Raw genomic sequence first — 21,799 nt, 5'->3', positions numbered from 1 at the left:
ATAAATTAGTCACGTGACCATGTATTAGGCACACACCTAATTTAATTTGAGCGAATGTTGTCTTACAAACAAATACTTTTTAAAAGAAAAACATGCTCAGAGACTACTTGGTGTTGCTATTAGCAACATATTCTATTAGCATTTTATCATGAATTTGATTGAGTAAAAATTGAGCCAGTCATGTTGTATCACACCTCACAGTATTGCCAGTATCACACTTTAACTTGCAGTGCCACTTCCTAACGATTTTAGCTGACAAACTGCTCCTCAAATAGCCTAACGCAAACCGGTCATTACTTAAGAATTTTCCTCGCTTCAAGCTAGAAAAAGCATCAATTCTTAAACTGCAAGCATGAGTGGCAGCAGCTTTTGTGTTGGAAAGTGAGTCGGAGAGGCGAGTCAGAGAGGTGAGTCAGGAGGTGAGTCGGAGAGGTGAGTCGGAGAGGTGAGTCAGAGAGTTGAATCGGAGAGGTGAGTCGCAGAGTTGAATCGGAGAGGTGAGTAGGAGAAATGAGTCGGAGAGGCGAGTCGGGAGGTGAGTCGCAGAGTTGAATCGGAGAGGTGAGTAGGAGAGGTGAGTCGGAGAGGTGAGTAGGAGAGGTGAGTCGCAGAGGTGAGTTAGAGCAAACAAAAACCTACCTTACAACTTTCCCTTTATCCGTTTCATGTCTGGCCCACACCTGTAAGCAGACTAATGGTATAAAACGTTCGCTAAAAAATCTGCTAGCTGGTCTTCCATTTCAGAAAATATTGTTGCAGAGTTTTGATGTCAATTGATCCAAGTAATATTTGAAATAGTTGGGCTGACACAAAATCATACATGCGGGTATATGCTATGCATGCTACATACACTCTGCCCTTTACAGTAGGCAGGTCTAGTAGTTTAAAAGCAATAAAATCCTATTGTTTCGTAATAAAAATGCTAACACGCTGTTTACAGTAATACGAAAATTGACAAAATGCTTTTAACGTATAGTTTCATAGAAGGTATTTGCATTAGCTCAAAAAATAGTAACCAAATACGGTGAGAGACTAGAAGTTATCTCTTCTTTGCAAAATGAAAAGGAAATAACTACTAATTTAATCGACAAAACAATTTGTAGGATATTACTAGTTGAATGCTCGGCGTTGCACGGGTAATAAAAAAACAGCTTATAAACAGTGGCAGGTAATTTAGGTGCCATTAGCTAATTCAGTCAGCTAGTATATGTATTGCTAAACATACCAATAAGAGCCGTGAAAGCAAGCTTTCGTTATGTTGCGCATAACACAGCGTCGTTATGCTTATTTTAACGCATGTAACGACTATCTGCCAATGAATCCATTGTATCCTGTGTAGCTTAATTGGTAAGATTGCCACCTTGTGGATGGGAGGTTCCGAGATCAAATATTCTGTGATGCAGATTTTTTATTGATAAAGTTCAATCACGATAGCTGGACAAGCGCACGACGGACTTTCAGATGTACGGTAAAACTTTTAATTGCCCGCCACCATGAAAGAAGGGTTAAAAAATAGAGTGCCACCCTTTAATTGATTGCCACCTCCATTTGACCGACACCTTTGCATTGATCTTTACAAACCCTTAAGAGCACATGATCAGTAGAAAAAGGTTCACAAAAACATACTAATAATGACTCAGTTACATCAATAACAATAAATAAATAATAATAATTGGTTCTTTCGTTGTTTTTGTTCGTATCGAAGTCTGTTTTGCATCTCTAAAACTTTTAGGCTTTTTTGTTAAAATTTTGAAAGCAACACCATAAAAATAATCAATAACTATATCAGGCTAATAGTAATTCCTTGTTTAAAGCGGCCCTTGATACTTGGACGAATGTGAAAAATAGTTTACGTTGATGATGATCTATGAACAACTAGTTTTAGGCTTAAAGTTGTACTTGGCGCCAATGGGACTGAAAGTTTATTATTATTTGTGTAAAATGTAAAGCCTAGAAATTTCGCTCGGCTAAAAAAATTGTTTGGACATTAATATCAACCAGTTCAGCTGCGCGAAAAAGGAGTTGAAGTCAGAAGACATTGTGGAAGGTATTAAACAGCCAGAATATGATTGTTCCATTGAATGCAGCAATCATAATAAACCTGGCAGAGCAAATGATGCAATTATTTTTGTTTCTGCATGTATTATAAGCATAGTTCAATTATGTCACTTGTCTTTGAATATATATTGTAGCATTTAATAGATTACCATTATACAACTTATAAAATTTGCAGATTTATAACATATTATTTGAAGCATTCTTGCATTTATCTTAACTCAGCTTACAATGGATCGACATATACATAACACCTCTTCCATCGCACATAAAAAGCCAGTTGTGGCTGCAAACTGCAGTGAACATATCAATAAGTGTAATGAGCTTTTATGCAACGTTGTTAAATATAATTATAAAATTAAAATATGCCTTCAAATTGAGGATGAAACAAAAAAGTAAAAAGCTCCAATAAATTGCAAAGCATGGCACAGGCTATAATATAATCACAGATTAATTGAGAGTAATAGATAAAGGTAAAGATATTTATCGGCTTCCAAATGCATATTTAATCACAGATCTTTGACAAGTTCGGGATAAGTTAACAGATTTATTGCATCCAAAAGAGTAATGACGCTCTAACCAAAGGAAAGTTCAAAACATAAAGGTTTAAATTCAGCTTCCTAAAAATTCTGACGAGCTATTTGAAAAATACAATGCCAGCTTCTATGTAAACGCCACCTCCATTTGACCGCCACTATAGGGAAAGGGTTAAAACAGATTGCCATGGCATTCAAATAGAAGTTTTATGGTAGATTTATAATTGAATAAATTTGCTGATGAGCTCGGTAAAAAGAGCAGGCAGCATTCAACTGTCAGAAAGTTCAAGCCCACAAATACCAAATGCTGTAATTTACATTTTAGACCTACCAGAGACACAGCCACGCAGGCAGTTAGGAGCAGCAGCTTCATGTTTAGACGAAGTTGGTAGGCAGGCGATGTAGGGCTCTTATATAGCCTGGTAAATGGAGCCAATGAGAAATAACATCTGTAGTTTTATCACAGACTCAACGGAATCCAATCTGAACAGCTCCATCTTGAAGCTGCTAAATTGAAATCAACCTTGAATTTGTTCTTTAATGAATTTCTTGAGCATGGTTGATACATCTGTGAATGAGTGGACAACTCCTACATAGATATTAAAACCTCATCACATACAGAATCTTAGCATTCAAGTCATGGAAATTTGCTGGTGTTTCTTTGTGCATGCTGCCAATAGCGGCAGCACTTTTTCTAGTTTGAGTTATGAAACCAAGTAGGAATAGTCAAGAGTTGACTGTTGTAGTACGCTGTTTGATTCTGTGTGTCCAGGTGTAAAATCTTGGAATCAAGAATCCGTATCGCAAAAGGCTTGATCTCGGAACCTCCCGTTCCCTAAATGATATGCTAAGCCATTATGCTACGCAAGATTGATAGATCCACAGGGCAATATATGTCATTTTATACTTGGTCTCATGGCTCTTAGTACGTTTAGAAATCATTATAGGTTACTAGCTTACACAAATTAGCCATTGGCAATGTGCCAGGCTACTACATTACCTGTCACTGTTTATAAGCTGACTTTTTAATACCTGTGCAATGCTATTAATTTCGCTAGTTGAGAATAACACAGATATTGAACAGTAGTTAGGAATTCAACTGGTTGAAGAGGTCAATAACGCCTGAACCAGTGCTTGTGATGTATCCAGAGAGGGTATACCAACCATAGCGCACAAGGCAAGCAAACAAAACTACATGTTTTATGTAACGTATGGCGTATCTTATCGAAGAGCTTGTCATGTGTTATTGACAGATGGTCTTACTCCCGCAGTGCTGACTTTGGTGGGCGGCAGCGTACAAATAGCCAACATAATTTGGATGGTCAGCTGCTAGGAAGCACACGCTACTGATATAAAGTAGCCAATAACAGGGACAGTTAGTCCCAGTTGAAGACATCTACTATGTGTGTGCAACTGTATAGCGGACGTTAGTTTGGCCAATCACAAGTTACTTTAGTAACTTGTGCTTGGTCAAGTTACTTTAGTAGTTAAGTTTTCATTTTTTTCATTTAAACAATATTGTAACTACATTTATGTTTTTGTTTAATTTTTACTAATTGATGCAATAAAACACATAATGGGAAACAGCAATATTTAAAGTAATGCATCATTATACAATACTAAAATGTGACAGATGGAACTGCTGTGACAGCAACAGGTCTTCACTGAGCAACGGGGTGTATGGTGTTGTTCGTCATTGTACTACCATGGTCATACTGCTATCAGATAATCACGAAGACCGATACAACCTGGATCATGGGTCGGATTTCCAGCGACTAAACTGTCAACACTAGTACAGTGGCTCCTAGCTGGGGAATGAAACTGGGCATTCTGTAAGAATAAACTAAAATAATTGACAATAAGGCTGGCTAGATTTCCCAAAAAGTGTGCACTCAAAGCATGTTTGGTAAATACCAGTGATATTTACCGATATTCACCATCCTGGGAAAATGGTGTTTAGTAGAACAAAGGTGGGAAAAAGTATCAATACTTAGTTTGCAAAAAGAAAATTTAGCTATAACTATAGTTTGCTGAATTGAATGCATTAAAAAGTTATGGTTTATAAAACAATTTTATAACGTATTTCCAGTAATAATATGCATATGTTGCAACAAATGTAAGTGCAACATATATATACAAATATATACCAAGTGTTTAGTCATCCTCAATGCTTATCTTTTCCAATTCTTCCAGTGGCCAGCCTTGTCCTGACATAGCTATGGTATACTCAATACTCAGCTATACTTGATGAGGCGAAAGTTGAGTTAAAAATGAGAAGGTTTGACCAGTGCTAAACAAGCTCAGTAACAGCAACTGAGTAAAGACCATTTTATCATAATATAAAAAAATACTATGATCTATTGTGATGAGCAGACTAGCATTTCTACCTAGCTAATCTCTGAGTTGTTAATCCTTTCTGGTCCTGGATAAATTGTATTTCATCTCACAAATTAAGCTGGCCTATTGAGTGATACACATCAGCGTCTTTACCTGACTCAAGACGATTATTACATTGTCTTAGAAATAACTACAAGTATTAAGCTAAACTGAGCGTATTTACATGTAGATATGTTCACTCATTAATAAAGTCTCAGACCAAGAGGAATTCGCAGACTATGGTTCAATCTGTTAACTTCTTAATAATCCACTAAATTGGGCCCAAGCCAGTATTTTCCGACAACATCTCTTTTCTGGTAGCAATAAACTCCACGCAAGAATTAAATTGCTGGCAATTATTTAAAATAATTAACTAATTCGCAATATAATTACAATTTTTTTACTTTTTTCTCACTTATTACCAATTTTCCCTATTTTAACCACTTTTTTTCCACTTATTCCTGAATTTTTCTGCTGCCCTGAGAAGTGTTTTTCTTGTCCAAAATGCCAACCCGGACTCAGAGGCGAGAATAGATAAACTCATCAACCAGCCGCTGCAGCAGATCAAAGATGCCGGTATGTTTAGACCTGTTCCTGCCCGCTGGATTACATCTCTGTACTGCTGATCTGAGAGAGAGACTTTAGACCTGTTCCTGCCCGCTGGATTACATCTCTGTACTGCTGATCTGAGAGAGAGACTCAAGTAAGGCAAAAGCTGGTGTTTATTAATATCTTTTGTATGTAGTTTTATGGAAATGACACAAATCAATGATATCGTACTGGCTCGACCGATGCCTGGCCTAAAAAAGTTCCGAGCTGTGGTACTCCCCCTCCAGTTCCAATACAAAGATGTAGCTAAGTATAACATGAAGTTGAAGGAACTGGACACAAACAGATGGTAATAGACGATGGAAAACTGAGCTGCATGGGAAGTCAGTGATTAAGCCTAAACCATGAGACAGTCATTGTCGAAATGACTGTCTCTCAGAAATGACTGTCTCTCTCTCTCTGAGAGCGAGAGAGAGACGCTGTCATGCAAAACAATTCCAGGGGGTTCTCAAATCGCAACATTAATTTGTTCTTACGACATGGTGTTACCACAATTTTGGTGTAAGTCGGAATACCATTAACAAATTACTCTAAATGTACAGCACTGTAATAAGATGTAACAAATAATATGAACAGTACTTTATTAGAAAAAGGAAACATTTCCTTACCACACGAATTATACAAATATGGTGGCACAAAATATGGAACCGCCTCAAATTTGTGTTACATAGCAATGAATTGTGAGTTGCATTCGTTTTTTTTATAATCAACAATTTAGATAACTATAGAAAATTATATATCATTTGAATCATCGAAACGTTGGCTTTTTGATGGAATTAATTTAGAGCCACATCTTATATTTTATAAAAATATTATTGGAGACTTACTGAACCGTTGTCATTTCTATTAAATAGCGTCTGAACAAAATTCATAAAACAAATTTTTCTTATCTTCAACAATGCATTTATTGTGAATAAAACTAAAGATAGGTTTTGATGGCCTTGAAAAGAGCTGTTTTGGTCCTTGAGATGAACAATACTTTGTCAATCACTGCTCGGCAGCGCCTGAATAGTGAATACTAACAAGATGGCGGAGAAGCTGGAATAGTAGAGCAATAATGAAGGTCAAAAAATAAAGACACATACAAAAGAGAGAATCGGAGGGTACAACCGAAATGGCGCATCACTGAAACTGATTGACACGACTGAAACTTAGTGACAAGCACAACAGTCGTTGAGGGAGAAACAAGTTGGCAATTGTTTCCGTTGCTCAAGACATAAATGACGTTAGACAAAATGACGCTTGATATCGATCGAAACCTCGAAACAGCGTAGATCGGCAGTAATGTAACCCAAGCACTTTCTGCATTTTAATTGCTCAACAACCACTAGACTTCTAGAGTTGGCCCATGCTGCTGAGAGCTTGAATATAACTCATAAATAGTAAGAAGCCAATGTTGTGGACTGAATGACTAGTATCAGTGAAGTAGACCTTTAGAGAAGAGGGCATAAAGTCTGTTGGTAAACTGGTACCTATTTCTTTTATTCCAATTTGCAATAAAAGTAACCATGGTTCATGGCAACAATTTTTGACCATATCAAAAAATTGTTATTTATAGCAATGACCTGTTGTCGATAGCAACAAACCACTGTTCATAGCAGCAAACCGTTGAGCATAGCAACAAACTGTTGTCTATAGCAACCAATTACTGTTCATAGCGTCCAACTGGTGTTCAGTGAGAGTCACAGTTACTAGTGAGAATGAGATGATACTGACAACAACTTGGCCTACTTGCCAGCAACCAGGTCTTTGTTGGAGAAGTCTTGTTTCCATACATACTCAGGTGCATAGCCTTGAATCTGGCACGACTTCTTGCATGTGTAGATGATGAGAGTTCCCCAGTCTAAACTATTCACACTAGTGTCTACATTTAGATAACTGAGGCACTGGGACATGACCTGCAGAACAAATCAGAGACATGTATAATGTATATTGCTAGATAACATCATAGGTCTGATGTCTGTTTATGAATAATAGATCATATTCTGATCAGATGATTTTGAGTGAGGATAAAACCTTGACAGAATAAGATGCAATAAACGTAGCTTTCTGAGTACTTAAAATCTAGATACTCATGGAAACCACACTCTGAACAGGAAATACTACTGTCACAACTCTGAACAGGAAATACTACTGTCACAACTCGGAACAGGAAATACTACTGTCACAACTCGGAACAGGAAATACTACTGTCACAACTCGGAACAGGAAATACTACTGTCACAACTCTGAACAGGAAATACTACTGTCACAACTCGGAACAGAAAATACTACTGTCACAACTCTGAACAGGAAATACTACTGTCACAACTCGGAACAGGAAATACTACTGTCACAACTCTGAACAGGAAATACTACTGTCACAACTCGGAACAGGAAATACTATTGTCACAACTCTGAACAGGAAATACTATTGTCACAACTCTGAACAGGAAATACTACTGTCACAACTCTGAACAGGAAATACTACTGTCACAACTCTGAACAGGAAATACTATTGTCACAACTAAAACAGGAAATACTATTGTCACAACTCAAAACAAGAAGTACTACTGTCACAACTCCGAACAGGAAATACTACTGCCACAATTCAGAACAGGAAATACTACTGTCACAGCTCTAGACAGGAAATACTGCTGATTCAACATAAGACAGGAAACACTGCTTACCTGAAACTCAAACTCTCGTTCTCCTCCGCAGGAATTGCAAGCTGGGATATCGAGAGGAGGTTTGCCTTCATCCGATACAAGCAGAGGTTTACCTCCTTTTTCATATCGGACAATCTGTCTCAACATACCCGTAATAATACAGTTTATGCTTGACTAGCAACCGACTCAAATGAATTTTTCAATATGCAACGTTAAGCTTGCGCAAATAATATTTCTCGACATGCAAAGTAATTTCCCACATACGGAGTCACATAATTTCTTGAAAATACTGTAAATCGGAACATATTTAGGCTACACAATTCTCTCTCATATAGTTTGGTCCTACAATGTTTAAATAATACTGGCCAGGCCTGTCAACTTCATTGAAAAAAGTTGACTGAAAAAAAAACACATCTGAAAGCTGAGAAAGCGGAGACACTGACCAGGTCAATTACAAAAATGTCACAAATATACAAAAAAAGTTGAATGAGATTCAAATAGACAATTTAGACTAGTTCCATATCTCTATCGGTGCATCTAACTAGACCCTCAATCTCTTCTATGGCCTAGGCCAGGGGACAGCAACCTGCGGCTCCGGAGCCGCATGCGGCTCTTTCATCCCCTCGCTGCGGCTCCCTCTGACTTACGACTTTTTATCTTTTTTACCATATGCCAAGTAATTCATAAAAATATAGAAGTTTTACCACTAGATTTTGTAATATAATTTAAAAATTGGTAATTATGATGATAAATCACACATTGTCGCTTGCTATGCGTCATTATTTATGTTAAATTATTATTAGTACCTTTTCACATGATCGTCACATGGCTTTAACTTTAAAATAAAAGTACAGAAAAAAGTACTACCGGATTAGCGCAGAGTGCCAAATCGCTATGAGATACCGTCTGATATTATGTCAACGAACTGGGTTAAACAATTAGAAATCTAGTGAGGCTGGCCAGCCACTTACGTCTGCAAATCGTCAACAACACTACTGACAAACAACAACAGTATTACAGGTAGTACACCATATAATAATTTATGCGCCAAAACCTGCCAAAATCTTTTTTTATGCATAAGTGTAATTCTGTTTTGTCAGCAGTTAAATCATTATACATGCCACACCTTTTCGTTTTATGATGTAAACATGGTATAAAAAAATCCAAAGCTAAACATAAAAGTTAAATATAGTATTTTTTAAATTGAAAATATCACTAGAAATTCCCCTGTCATACAGCCCACGACCTGATAATGGAATAAAGGATAATGGAAAAAAGAAATGGCAGTGCTGGTTGTTAAAAAAGTAGTTGTCAAAAAGTATGTTTTACAACAAAAAATCACACCTAATCACACAAAAAATCACATCTAATCTACTACTATCTTAAACCGATGTTTTACAACAATAAATAACACCTAATCACACAAAAAATCACACCATCAAATCATCATCTACTATTATCTCAAACCTATGTTTTACAACAATAAAATAAATATTAATTGAAGCTGTAGGCCTAACCTACTGTAATGTATGTAATTTAACAACAACCATAAGGAAATATGTTTATTATAACTCTGAAATGCAAAATTAGAAGTAAAATGACAAGCTACTGTGCACTATACACAATTTGAAAGTTGGTTGTGTTGAATGTAGAATGGTTTTGATAGCGATCTTTAACAGAAAGCAAGTATGAGCATTCACGTGTCTGGAAGTTTTCTGCAAACTGAAGCAAAATAAAAAAAATGTTCTTGTCATAAAGGGGCGTTGTAGTTCGGCCCTAGTTTGTACATAAGTTGTAAATAATTTCGGCTAATGTCTTAAATAATTTAATGAAACCTCCGGTAATTGGACAAAAAAACATAGGCTGATAAACTGTGTACCACAATTTCGTACCTGTAAATCGGTCTATGTCTCAAATGGTCTACCTTTATCCTACACCTCAAACGGTCTACCTTTATTACAGAAACCTTCGGATAAACTCGATTAATTATTCTTATAATTAAATCTAACAAAAATATTAGAAACCTTAGCAAGTAAACAATGCCATAGACTGGTGAAATGAGCACGTTTTTCTCGTGAAATGCGCACTGCTAAATAGTTCTACTATCTGTCGCACGGCTTTATTGGCCTACCGTAGGCAGGTCTTAACTATTATTAAACCAAGTTTTCCAAGCGTTTTGTGGCGATTTTTGGCCGAATTAATCTGTCTATTTATGTATAATCCGATCAGATGGGTAAGTTTTAAGATACTGTCGACACTTTTCAAAGACTTGGTAATATATTTAAATAGGTTTATATGTGTTTTGTATCGTTATTATACTTTAACGACTACACAGAAAAATGGTTAAATTTGTTGATGAGATTTCGGTACAAGGTTTTGCGATGTTGTTGATGAATAATTTTCATGAGTTGTGTGCACATGCATTTATCATAAAAACTCTCCAACATTCGCTCCGCTTGTTTGGTCGTGGGAAAAGGGGTTCGTGGCTCCCACTGCATTCTTATACGTAGAAAACGGGTCAAAATGGCTCTTTGAGTGAAAAAGGTTGCCGACCCCTGGCCTAGGCTATACTTAAATTTCCCAGCCTCTAAGGCAGAGTGACAGCCTAAACGTGTTTGTGTTAATTATTACTTTATTTATCTTTTTACAGATAATTTAATTTATATAGTTTCATATCTTACTTTGTTTTACAGCTATAAGTAATTGAGTAGTTGTTGTAAGATATTTTGGGCTGTGGAACAAATCAAATAAGATATATTCTTAAAGGTTGACTTGCAACAAAATTCACATTACAGTTATTTGGTATCAAAAGATTCACAAAGTCTTACTCTGTTGTGTTGTAGGTGCCAAATACGTGAAAATGTGATTACAAGCTCTTAAAAGCTCAAAAACAAAAAGCTGCCGTAGATTGGTATCTCTTTATTTCTCTGACATAGTCATGAAATTTATTTATTGTCTTGTCACGTGATGTTCTCACGTGAATTGAAAGGCCAATAAAAGGCTTAATATAAAACTTATCGTAGCACTAGTTTATGACAAACACTTCGGGTTTTCCGAAGACCCCGTATCAAATATAGATGCTCGCTACTTTACAGTTTTATTTTGGTTTGGTCTAATCGGCAAGTCGTAATCTGATCATGTGAGCCAATACTTCGCAAATAATTTCTGCAGTACTTTTCGATTATCACAAATGACCAACAGGCTCGTCATGATTATCAGACAATGATATGTACTCCTTCGAGCTAAGGTTAAAAAGTTTAACGATTTATTACGGTAAGTTAAAAGATATCAGTACTAAAAGTGACAGCATTGCAATGACGATAAAATAGACGCGCAAGAACAATAGACATGGTTTTATTGAATGCCTGAACTACATTTGTAAAAATATTTCGACGAATGAGATTGCATGAAAGCGTAAACAGAAACCATCCTGTAACAACTACGTCTCATTTGAGCCATTTTGGAAAGCGAATCCAAACTACGGCGGACTCGTGTGGCTGCGATTAACTGTTCGTTTTTTAGCTTTTAAGAGCTTGTAATCACATTCCCATATATTTGGCACCTACAACACAACAGAGTAAGACATGGTGAATCTTTTCATATCAAATAACTGTAATGTGAATTTTGTTGCAAGTCAACCTTTAAAAGAATACTGGCTCCATTGTATGACATTGGGTAGCTTTATGAGTTTTGCTTCATATGTTGTGACATATGAAGCAAATGTTGGAAAGAATTAGTTTTGTATGTCGAAGTTTGAATATGAAATAAATTGTAAAGACATGTGAAATTCAAATAGAGCTATTCTCATTTATGCTAGGAAAATGATTGAAAAACGGATCTTCTGATGAGCAAATGTAAAATTATGAAATTGGCAAAAAAAAGCTGAAATGGCTAAGAATTACAGCGTTAGGGAAAGATGGATTTTCAAGGTTGTTTTTGACAAATTAAATACAGTAGACACTCCTATAACGCAAATTCCATATAAAGTTTAAAATTTATGTGAAGTTTTTGCTTCTTACTACATATACAATTCCATATAACGCAAAGCGTCAAACCGAGCGAGTTCTCAAATTCGATTTGAATGTTAACCTATCTCGCTGTACTTGCAGAAGAAAAAATGAAATGCGTGAAGCGTTACATCTAATATATATACAACTTTCGCAACATTCTAATTCGTCGTAATAAATCGTCAAATGTGTCGACAAAACATAGAATAGGGTAGCTGCGCATAACTACAAAGGTTATCGATTAGTGCAGGTCATACAGCGCCGGTCTACCAGTCTTAATGTCACGAGTTGAAGTACTGTCGAACGTTTTCTTTTGTGCTAACTCTGACCCCTAGGTACAGATAGACGATGAACAGGTAGTACTGCTTTTCTATAGTAAGAATATTTTGTTATTTTGCATTATTGTAGACATATAAAGTATTTGTTTTTAGTTTTACTTTGCGGAATACACTTTGCAGTTTAGAAAAATTAAGCAAATTGTTGTAAATGAACATCGAAGATATGAGCTCTCCATCGACTTATTGCACAATGACTGCAATCATTTATATTTACCGCAATCGGTCTATAAAACCAGTGAGATTGATTGAAAAAGAAGAAAAGTTGTCAAGGCAAACCAATAATACTGCAGTTATGAATGATAGAAATTAAAAATATAAGTCTAGTTTTTCCTTTTTTACGGCCATAAGGGTGAGTTTGGAAAGACCTTAGAATGGATTAGACAATTTACATGTATTTTACTGTTTTCAAAATGTAAAATCTCTATAACATTAATGTTCCTGGAATGGATTATTTACATTATAGGAACGCCTACTGTATAAGATTTTCTAGTCAAATCGGAGTCAGTCATCAACTCATGTGTTTCGACTCAATCTGATAATTCCAACTCTGCTTATATTCTATCAACCCAGGTACAGTGCACCCTCGGGATATGATTTTGATCCGTTCCAGGGTTGGCATCGTATGATGAAAAAATCGTATGAAAAAGTATAGAAACTATAGTAATAATATAATGCAAACATCCCCTGGTAAAAATAATCAAAATTTTACATATAAGTGTTGCACATATTAACAATTAGTAACAAAATAGTATGCTAACCTTAGTAACTATACATGTAGTTACCTACAGTAACTTTAGTGTATTTATTGGTTACAATCTGCATTAAAATGTAACATTACAGACGCACGTATGACATAGACTTTGAATTCACCTTTATCGAATTAAGCTTACTAATTAATGAGCTCAGCACACACGCACGCACACACTTGAAACCAAGTTTTAGTATGTATTTTTAACTAATTTTCTTGATTTCCAATTTGATGTCACTAGAATTTTATCACTTATCAGTTTCTGGCTTCGTTTTCACTATAACTTTTAGTTGACCTCATTAAAATCTTTTTCAACCTAATTTGACAAAGCCAAGCGATGCAGTTCTCGAAAGCGGCCTTAAGCTAAAAAAAGTTGTTTATTCCTGACCCTTTGTTTGAAGGGATCGCAACTCCAACTTTGCTACCGGTTTTAAAGAGAAAATTTTACCACTTTTAGGCCCTCACAAGCGAAAATTTCCAGGAAGACAGCTTTCCAGTTGGTGCAGAGAGTGCTCGAAACCAACTTGGTGCAATGTAGAAAATTGCCTACATGATCACTTATTGAGGATGTTTGCTGGTGCACTGTAAATGCAGGTGCAATGCAGACAATTGCTAGATTGCTTATAAAAAGATCCAGACAATGTTGTAGTTTTCCATGGAATGTGCACAAGAATGACCTGAATGAATAATGGCTTTCTTCTTTTTGACAATTTGAATGTACAGTGGAACCGTGGTTCTCGAAGGCTTCAGTTTTCGACCAACTCGATGTTCGATAAAAAAATTTAAGATTTGTTCTTTTCGGATCTCGAACATAAATTCGGTTTTCGACCAAACCGGAGCATGCGCTTTGGAATTAAACGTTCGGAACAGCTCCGGAAACAGCATGGAAATACTCGTTACCATAAGTTATGCCTGATAAATCCTTTACAAAAAGAAAAGAACTATCTGGGACGACGTCTCCTTTACCGAAAAGATTTGCTAGAGAGACAACTCCTCCAGTCGAGTTACGCTTCAAATCCTCCTCCAAAACCCTAAATTGTTTTAGAGGACGATTCTTCTTCAAAGACGTGAAGTAAACATGCTGTTTATATTTTCTTTATCACACAATTTTTGACTTTTAATGTGCATTTTTTGCTGTTTCAATATCAATTTCTGCAATTTCTGGTATTGTATTTTAACCTTTAATGTTTTTGATGTTTTACGAGCAAAAGTGTATAAGTGTATAATTTTTGTTTTCTTTTTCCGCCATAATAGGTAGAAAATCTTTTATTAAAATTAAACATGATCTATATCTACCTGTTTTGATTTATAGTATGCAGAATACAGACAGTTTATAGTGTCAAATGTTAAAAAAATACTTTACGGAAGTTGTTTTCTCGACTTGGAACGGATTAAAATTTACATACACTAATTCTAAAGGGAATAATTGTTTCGGATCTCGAACAACTTGGTTTTCGAACTACCTTCTGAAACGAACTATGTCCGAGAGCCAAGGATCGGCTGTACATAATGAGCACACTGACAGCCAAATTTGAATTCGGGCGAAAATTTTGTTGAATTAGTATTGCGAAATAGGATTTGTATGGCGAGGGGGGAAAAATCGTCATGGTTAAATTCAAAATACAAAAAAATCGTATAGCAGGAAAATCGTAAACTGAGGGTGCACTGTATTTCAACTCCATCTAATGACTTCATCCAAACTTACACTCTCTCAACTCATGTACCGTAAAACCTCTAATTGAACGCCACCTCTATTTGACTGCCACTATAGGGAAAAGGTTAAAAAATAAGAGCGCCATGACATTCAATTCGAATGGTTTTACCGTACTTTAATGTAATTTGATGACTACAACGCAACCTAAGCCTATATCTTTAGATTCAATTCATTCGGATACGAAAGTTAGTTAATTGGACCCAAATCAATATAGAACTCTGATCAAAACTTTGTAGGCCAATGATCATGGATGGAGTAGGTTCTCATTTAGCTATAAAATATGTTATCTGGTATAAAACTAATACTAAATTATCGGAATAAAATCAGACAGAATGTGAGAGGATTTGGTTGAACCTTGGAAGTGTGTGACAATTGACAATACCTGATCTGGGTTGTCAGCTATTCGTTCTCGAAATGCCATGAACATTTTATCTGCTACTTGGACTTCACCAGCCGCCTCCCAGTCAGAAGAGCTCTCACGCTTACCTTCCGATTTTTGAGCGAGGTAACGCTGTAATAAAAAGACAAACACACTTTTTGACTTTATTGATCCACACCGACTGCGATGGTCTACTCTCGACTCTGTGAGATTGCTGATGATGGCAATCGATTCGCTCTTTGGTACACAAAATAATCTTAATGACACACAAATGCAATATTTTTGAAATCTACCGAATAACTTACCCTTGCACACAATGGCAGAGAGTAGAGTAAGATATGACAGCATGTTTTCAGATTCTAATTGAAATTAATTGATGTGTTCACACAAGTCTGTTAAAGGTCTTATAGTGCATGTAGAATGTAACTTAGGACATCTGGTTGGTTGTCAGAATAATTATATTAAAACAATATTGACCAGGTTTTAAGATTAGCAACAAATGTCAAAGGACAATTATAGCCCAAAATGTTTCCAAAGTTAGCTACAGCAAAAGGAGAATATTCACGGGTATGAAAGATCAGCAGATACTAAATATTAACTAGTGTCAAAGGTTAGCAGACATTGAATATGTCTAAGTGTCAAAGGACAGCAGAAGTGGAGTATTACTAAATGTCAAAGGTCGGCAGACGTTGAATAGGTGAAAGTGTTAATGGTCAGCAGACGTTAAATATTAGTAAGTGTCAAAGGTCAGCAGACATTGAATATTAGTAGGTGTCAAAGGTTAGCAGACATTGAAAATTAGTAAGTGTCAAAGGTCAGCAGACGTGGAATATTAGTAACTGTCAAAGGTCAGCAGACGTGGAATATTAGTAACTGTCACAGGTCAGCAGACGTTGAATATTAGTAAGTGTCAAAGGCCAGCAGACGTTAAATATTAGTGTCAAAGGTCAGCAAACGGTAAATATTAGTAAGTGTCAAAGGTCAGCAGACGTGGAATATTAGTAACTGTCAAAGGTCAGCAGACATGGAATATTAGTAACTGTCAAAGGTCAGCAGACGTGGAATATTAGTAACTGTCAAAGGTCAGCAAACATTGAATATTAGTAACTGTCAAAAGTCAGCAAACATTGAATATTAGTAAGTGTCAAAGGTCAGCAGATGTTGAATATTAATAATTAGCAAAGGTCAGCAGACATTGAATATTAGTAAGTGTCAAAGGTAAAAAATATAGTTCCTATCTAATGTCCTGGAGCCGAGGTATATGGTAAATTTTCTGCTGTCAAAAATCAGCTGCTGTTGAATATATGTGTCAAAGATCGGCAGTCCTTGAATATTAGTGTCAAAGATCAGCAGACATATTAGTAAATGACAAAGGTCAGCAGACTTCAAACAGCGATGATCTGACTAATCTTACTTTATATTCAGCCAATGCCTCTTCTTCAGACTTGGGCTTGCGATCAGAGATGTCTTCAACATCCATAACAATTTCATACTCCTTGAAGAAATATGATCCCAGTGTATCATCACTGCCTAAAAATTAATATATTGCAACCACAACAACAAACTACTAATAAAACCATTTCCAGTTGTTTTTGTTGCAAGGTTGTAAAATGAGTAAACACCATTAAAAATAGTAAGTAGTTAAGTTGAAATGACGAAAAATAAAAATTAAATACCGTTAACGATGCGTATATATTTTGATGATCACATGAATATCAGTGTCAGTGTGCATAGTATAGTAAAATGCAGTGTGTTGATTTATGGTGACTTATAACTAAACAAACTACTGATTTTGTTTACAATTTTCAAGAAAGGCTAACATACTTTGTTGAGAAATATCTAACGATCACAACGCACAAAACAAAAATGCTTTGCTAAACTCCTCAATATGCCAATTCTGTAGCTCACTTAATATAAAAAGTTAAACAGCTGAAGATATAGATATGTAATAATAGTTACTCGTATTATTAGACCAAATTAACATTTCTGACTTTCACGATTGTTTACCAGAACAAAAGTGTTTTTTACATAGTATGCAAGCCCACAAACCAACCCCTAAAAACTTCTGTTTATAAAAAATATCATTCTAAAAATACACAGAAAGCTGGACATACACGCAACAACTTGCAAAACCAATTTAAAAATGCATCAATTCATGTTAATGCGCCAGTTTCCTACGACTTATAAAAATATGCTTATAAGGGAAGGCGGGGCAAGTTGGGTCAAAATCACATTTATGCAAAATATGACTAAAGTAGAAACTCTAGGATTGAACAACTTTTCCAACTATAAATAGGTTAGTGTGTGTTCTATTCTACTGTACATGCACAATGGTTAATCCTCGGTCAAACTGACAAAATACTCATTTGAAGATTGATGGCGTCTGACCAAACTCACCCCAAGTTGGGCCAATCAGTGGGACAAGTTAGATAAATCAATGAGGCAAGTTGGGTCAATCGATGGGGCAAGTTGGGTCAGTTGATGGGGCAAATGAAGTCTGTCGATGGGGCAAGTTGGGTCAGTCGATGGGGCAAGTTGGGCCAGTCGATGGGGCAAGTTGAGTCAGTTGATGGGGCAAGTTGGGTCAGTCGATGGGGCAAGTTGGGTCAGTCGATGGGGCAATATGGGTCAATCGATGGGGCAAGTTGGGTCAAACAATGGGGCAAGTTGGGTCAGTCGATGGGGCAAGTTGGGTCAGTTGATGGGGCAAGTTGGGTCAGTCGATGTGGCAAGTTGGGTCAGTCGATGGAGCAAGTTGGGTCAGTCGATGGGGCAAATTGGGTCAGTCAATGGGGCAAGTTGGGTCAGTTGATGGGGCAAGTTGGGTCAGTCGATGTGGCAAGTTGGGTCAGTCGATGGGGCAAGTTGGGTCAGTCGATGGGGCAAATTGGGTCAGTCGATGGGGCAAGTTGGGTCAGTCGATGGGGCAAGTTGGGTCAGTCGATGGGACAAGTAGGGTCAGTTGATGGGGCAAGTTGGGTCAGTCAATAGGGCAAGTTGGGTCAGTCGATGGGGCAAATTGGGTCAATCAATGGGGCAAGTTGGGTCAAACAATGGGGCAAGTTGGGTCAGTCGATGGGGCAAGTTGGGTCAGTCGATGGGGCAAATTGGGTCAGTCGATGGGGCAAGTTGGGTCAGTGTAAAAGTATTCAAGAGTAGTTTTATGACACATTAAAACTTCACAACGACATTTTATTCAAATTTACACTTGAAAATATTTTTCACACTTTTAATTATCATGTGCATGTACATACATATGTAATATTATGCATAAGTAATATTAACACAAAACCTTAGAGCATATCTTTGTCAAGTGTAAAAACCATTATTAGCGTAATTCTACACAAATGTTCTACATATCTACAAGCATCTTGTCACAACAGCTGACACTTCCTAGCATTTTGGTAATTATTACTGTTGAAAGTGGGGCACCTAGTACTCTAACGATCTGGTTGGGATCTACTAGCGAGATGGTTTCTAGTTTAGGTTTGCTGTTCGATTCTTCAGGGGGTCTTTTTGTAAAAACCTACCAGCAAATTGAATCCCTCACCTCCTGTTACTATTCCAAAAAATGAAATTTGTGTTTTTCAGCAAACTACTAAAAGGAACTTTCCTATCTCCCCTTCTTCATTATAAGTCTCCGATGCTGGTGAACCACTGTCTGAACCAATCAAGCAGTCTGTCAAGATGGTATTTTTATTTGACCTTAAAGATGAAACTATTCAAATTTTTTTATTTTTTCCGTTTTACTCAACATTTTCTTAGTTAACGTTATCGGGAGTATCTGTTAGTGTTGCAGTCTTAGCTCTCTTTCTTATTTTTGCTTTTCTATGCTTTTTTATGTAGTGCCTTTGGTTTCAAAGATTTCAACTGTTGAGCGTGAAGCCTATATCGAGTGTATTAAAACTTTTTGTCTATAGGCCAATATAATTGTTAAGACTACAGTTTATTACCTTTTAGCGATGTCACCAAAAGTACAAGATCGATAAAAGCTGATGGGGCAAGCTGGGGTCAGTGACCCATCTTGCCCCGCCAAGGTTGAGCAACTTGTGCTAGGTGAGCAAGGTTGTGCTAAATGTTCCTTACTGAGTAATGGTAAAAAATGATCTTGGCCTAAGATGTTCTCAGTGACCTAACAAAAGAAAACAAACATGACAAGCAACTTCAGATATGTGGCACGGCCCAACTTGCTCACAGCCAAACTTGCCCCACTTTCACCTATGCTAAATAATCAGAAAAATAATAAAACAAATATAACTTTTTACTGTTGTTAACAAATAACAATAGACCGAATCACACAATATTAGTTTATATGCATGTATGCTAACACCTCTGATAGAAAAACAAATTTTGTCGATATATGGGAGCTTCATCACTAATAGCTGATGATTCCGGATAATTCATAGCGGATATTGAGGCCTGTTTCTAGACAAGTCAGAATTTATTTTAGTTGAATTTAGAATTTGTTTCAGTAGCATAGCATTCCAATAGCATAATGTTGCCTTTTATTTCTTTCACAACGGTGAGCGCCAAAATCATAGGTGATTGTACTCATGACATAAAACGAAACAAGTACATGAACTCTATTTGTATTCCATCTTTAACAATTGCCTACACTTGAGCACTCATTATGAGGCCTCAGAACATTGTAAAAAGTTGTTTTGGTCTATTTCTTTGTATGTCTGCATGAATCGGTATCGGTATCGGTATAAATAGATCCTGCAGATATTCATATGAATATATTGTGCAGGCCTCAAGTTTGTACAATCAAAAGTATAGACTAAAATTACAACCTCAAAAACAAAAAATAATAAAGCTTATTGTATGACATATATATCTCCGAGTTTCATATCTCGTATAGTTCTCGGAAGGAAGCTATTATGGTACTTGTTGTTATTTGCGGTTAAATTCATGGGCTGCGAGGCACGCTGACTTCTAGTGGTACAATGATCTTCATTTTTATTTTTACTAAAAAGCTCAGGAAACTTGTGTGATATTGCTCCTGGAGACTCGGAACAGGCGTCTCTGATCATTTTATATAACAAACATTTACGCAAGTTGGTTCTACGTTCCTCTAACGTCTCCAGGTTCATGTCTTTAATTAAGCCAGTTACACCAATATCGCGACCTTTAACATTGCAAATAAATCTTACAGCCTTTCTCTGAACCGCCTCAACCTGGTCAACCTCGTATCTCTTGTACGGGTCCCACACCTGGCATCCATACTCCAAAATAGGTCTAATAAAGGATTTATATGCAAGTAGTTTGAGAGCTTTAGGTGCACTAGATATAGATCTCCTTAAAAATCCTAGCATTTGACTGGCCTTTTTAACTTTGCAATCGATGTGATACTGCCACGAAAGGTCACTAGATAGCCACACTCCCAAGTATAGTGAATGGGTTTCAAACTGTAACAAACTTCCATTTAAAAAATATGGCAACTGGTCGTCAGAACATGCAGAACCTGAAAAACACATCACCTTACACTTTTCAATATTAAATTCTAGCTTCCACCTCTGAGACCAATCGAAGACAGCGTTTATGCTATTCTGAAAGTCGACAACAGTAAAGGAATTATCAATTGAGGCATAAACTATAGTGTCGTCCGCAAACAAACTAATATTACAATCAACACATTCAGACAAATCATTAATATACAACAAAAACAATCTAGGCCCCAAGACAGAACCCTGGGTTACCCCACTTGTAACACAACGACTCTCACTATTTACCCCTTTTATCGTAACTCTTTGAGTTCGCCCGGTTAAAAAATGTTTAATCCAGTCAATATCATGATCACCACAATATCGAGTACTTACTAAATTCACCTTGAGGAGGATTGGCGCATTTGTTTTTGTGATCAGTTTTCCAGTGCAATGCTTGGTGAGCTTTAGAACAATATGAGTAAAGCTTGCATTCACCACAAAGTTTAGTAGCCTTGCAAGAACAAACATGACAGACTTTTCCAGACAAAGGTCTTTTTGGAGAAAACGACGGATCAAAAGTGTCATAATTAGGAGGCTTGTAACTATAATAAGGATTAGTTCTTGGCAACTGGCTTCTGAAACATTTGATGGCTCGACTATTGCAAGATTCTTTTGCACAGACAAACATAAATAAAGATCTGTGAAACGTTTGCGAGACAGTTTCATCGCAATCATCTTCTTCCTCAGACCCAGGAGAGTACAGTTGCAATAAAAATTTAGATGTTGTCTGACAGCCGTGACATTTAAGTTCTTCATAACCAGGCAAACAATCGAACGAAAGCCATGCTGGAGCACCACCTAATTTTGAAGGAAAGTATTGACTATATAGCCGCCAGATTTGCGGGCAGGATTCCGCAAACCCTAAATCCATGTTTCACATTTACCGGAAAAGCGCTCGATTAA

At 36.6% G+C, this 21,799-nt stretch overlaps 1 protein-coding gene across 2 annotated transcripts; it reads right to left on the bottom strand.

Moving 5' to 3' along the window:
• Positions 1-7,037: 7,037 nt before the first annotated feature.
• Positions 7,038-21,782, bottom strand: LOC137396413 (programmed cell death protein 2-like). Of its 2 annotated transcripts, none has more exons than XM_068082680.1 (5): positions 21,230-21,782; positions 16,825-16,940; positions 15,414-15,542; positions 8,246-8,359; positions 7,038-7,474 (listed from the first exon to the last, which is right to left on the bottom strand). In XM_068082680.1, the coding sequence occupies exons 1-5, from the start codon at positions 21,765-21,767 to the stop codon at positions 7,304-7,306; spliced, it is 1,068 nt and encodes a 355-aa protein (XP_067938781.1). In that variant the 5' UTR covers positions 21,768-21,782; the 3' UTR covers positions 7,038-7,303. The 2 variants fall into 2 exon arrangements, with proteins under 2 accessions (XP_067938781.1, XP_067938782.1); XM_068082681.1 differs by having other exon boundaries at positions 21,239-21,782.
• Positions 21,783-21,799: the final 17 nt, after the last annotated feature.

This window comes from Watersipora subatra, chromosome 5, assembly GCF_963576615.1.
Source record: "Watersipora subatra chromosome 5, tzWatSuba1.1, whole genome shotgun sequence".
NCBI lineage: Eukaryota > Metazoa > Bryozoa > Gymnolaemata > Cheilostomatida > Watersiporidae > Watersipora > Watersipora subatra.
The sequence above is the reverse complement of the archived record's forward strand: the minus strand, read 5'-3'. Positions and strand labels throughout refer to the sequence as shown.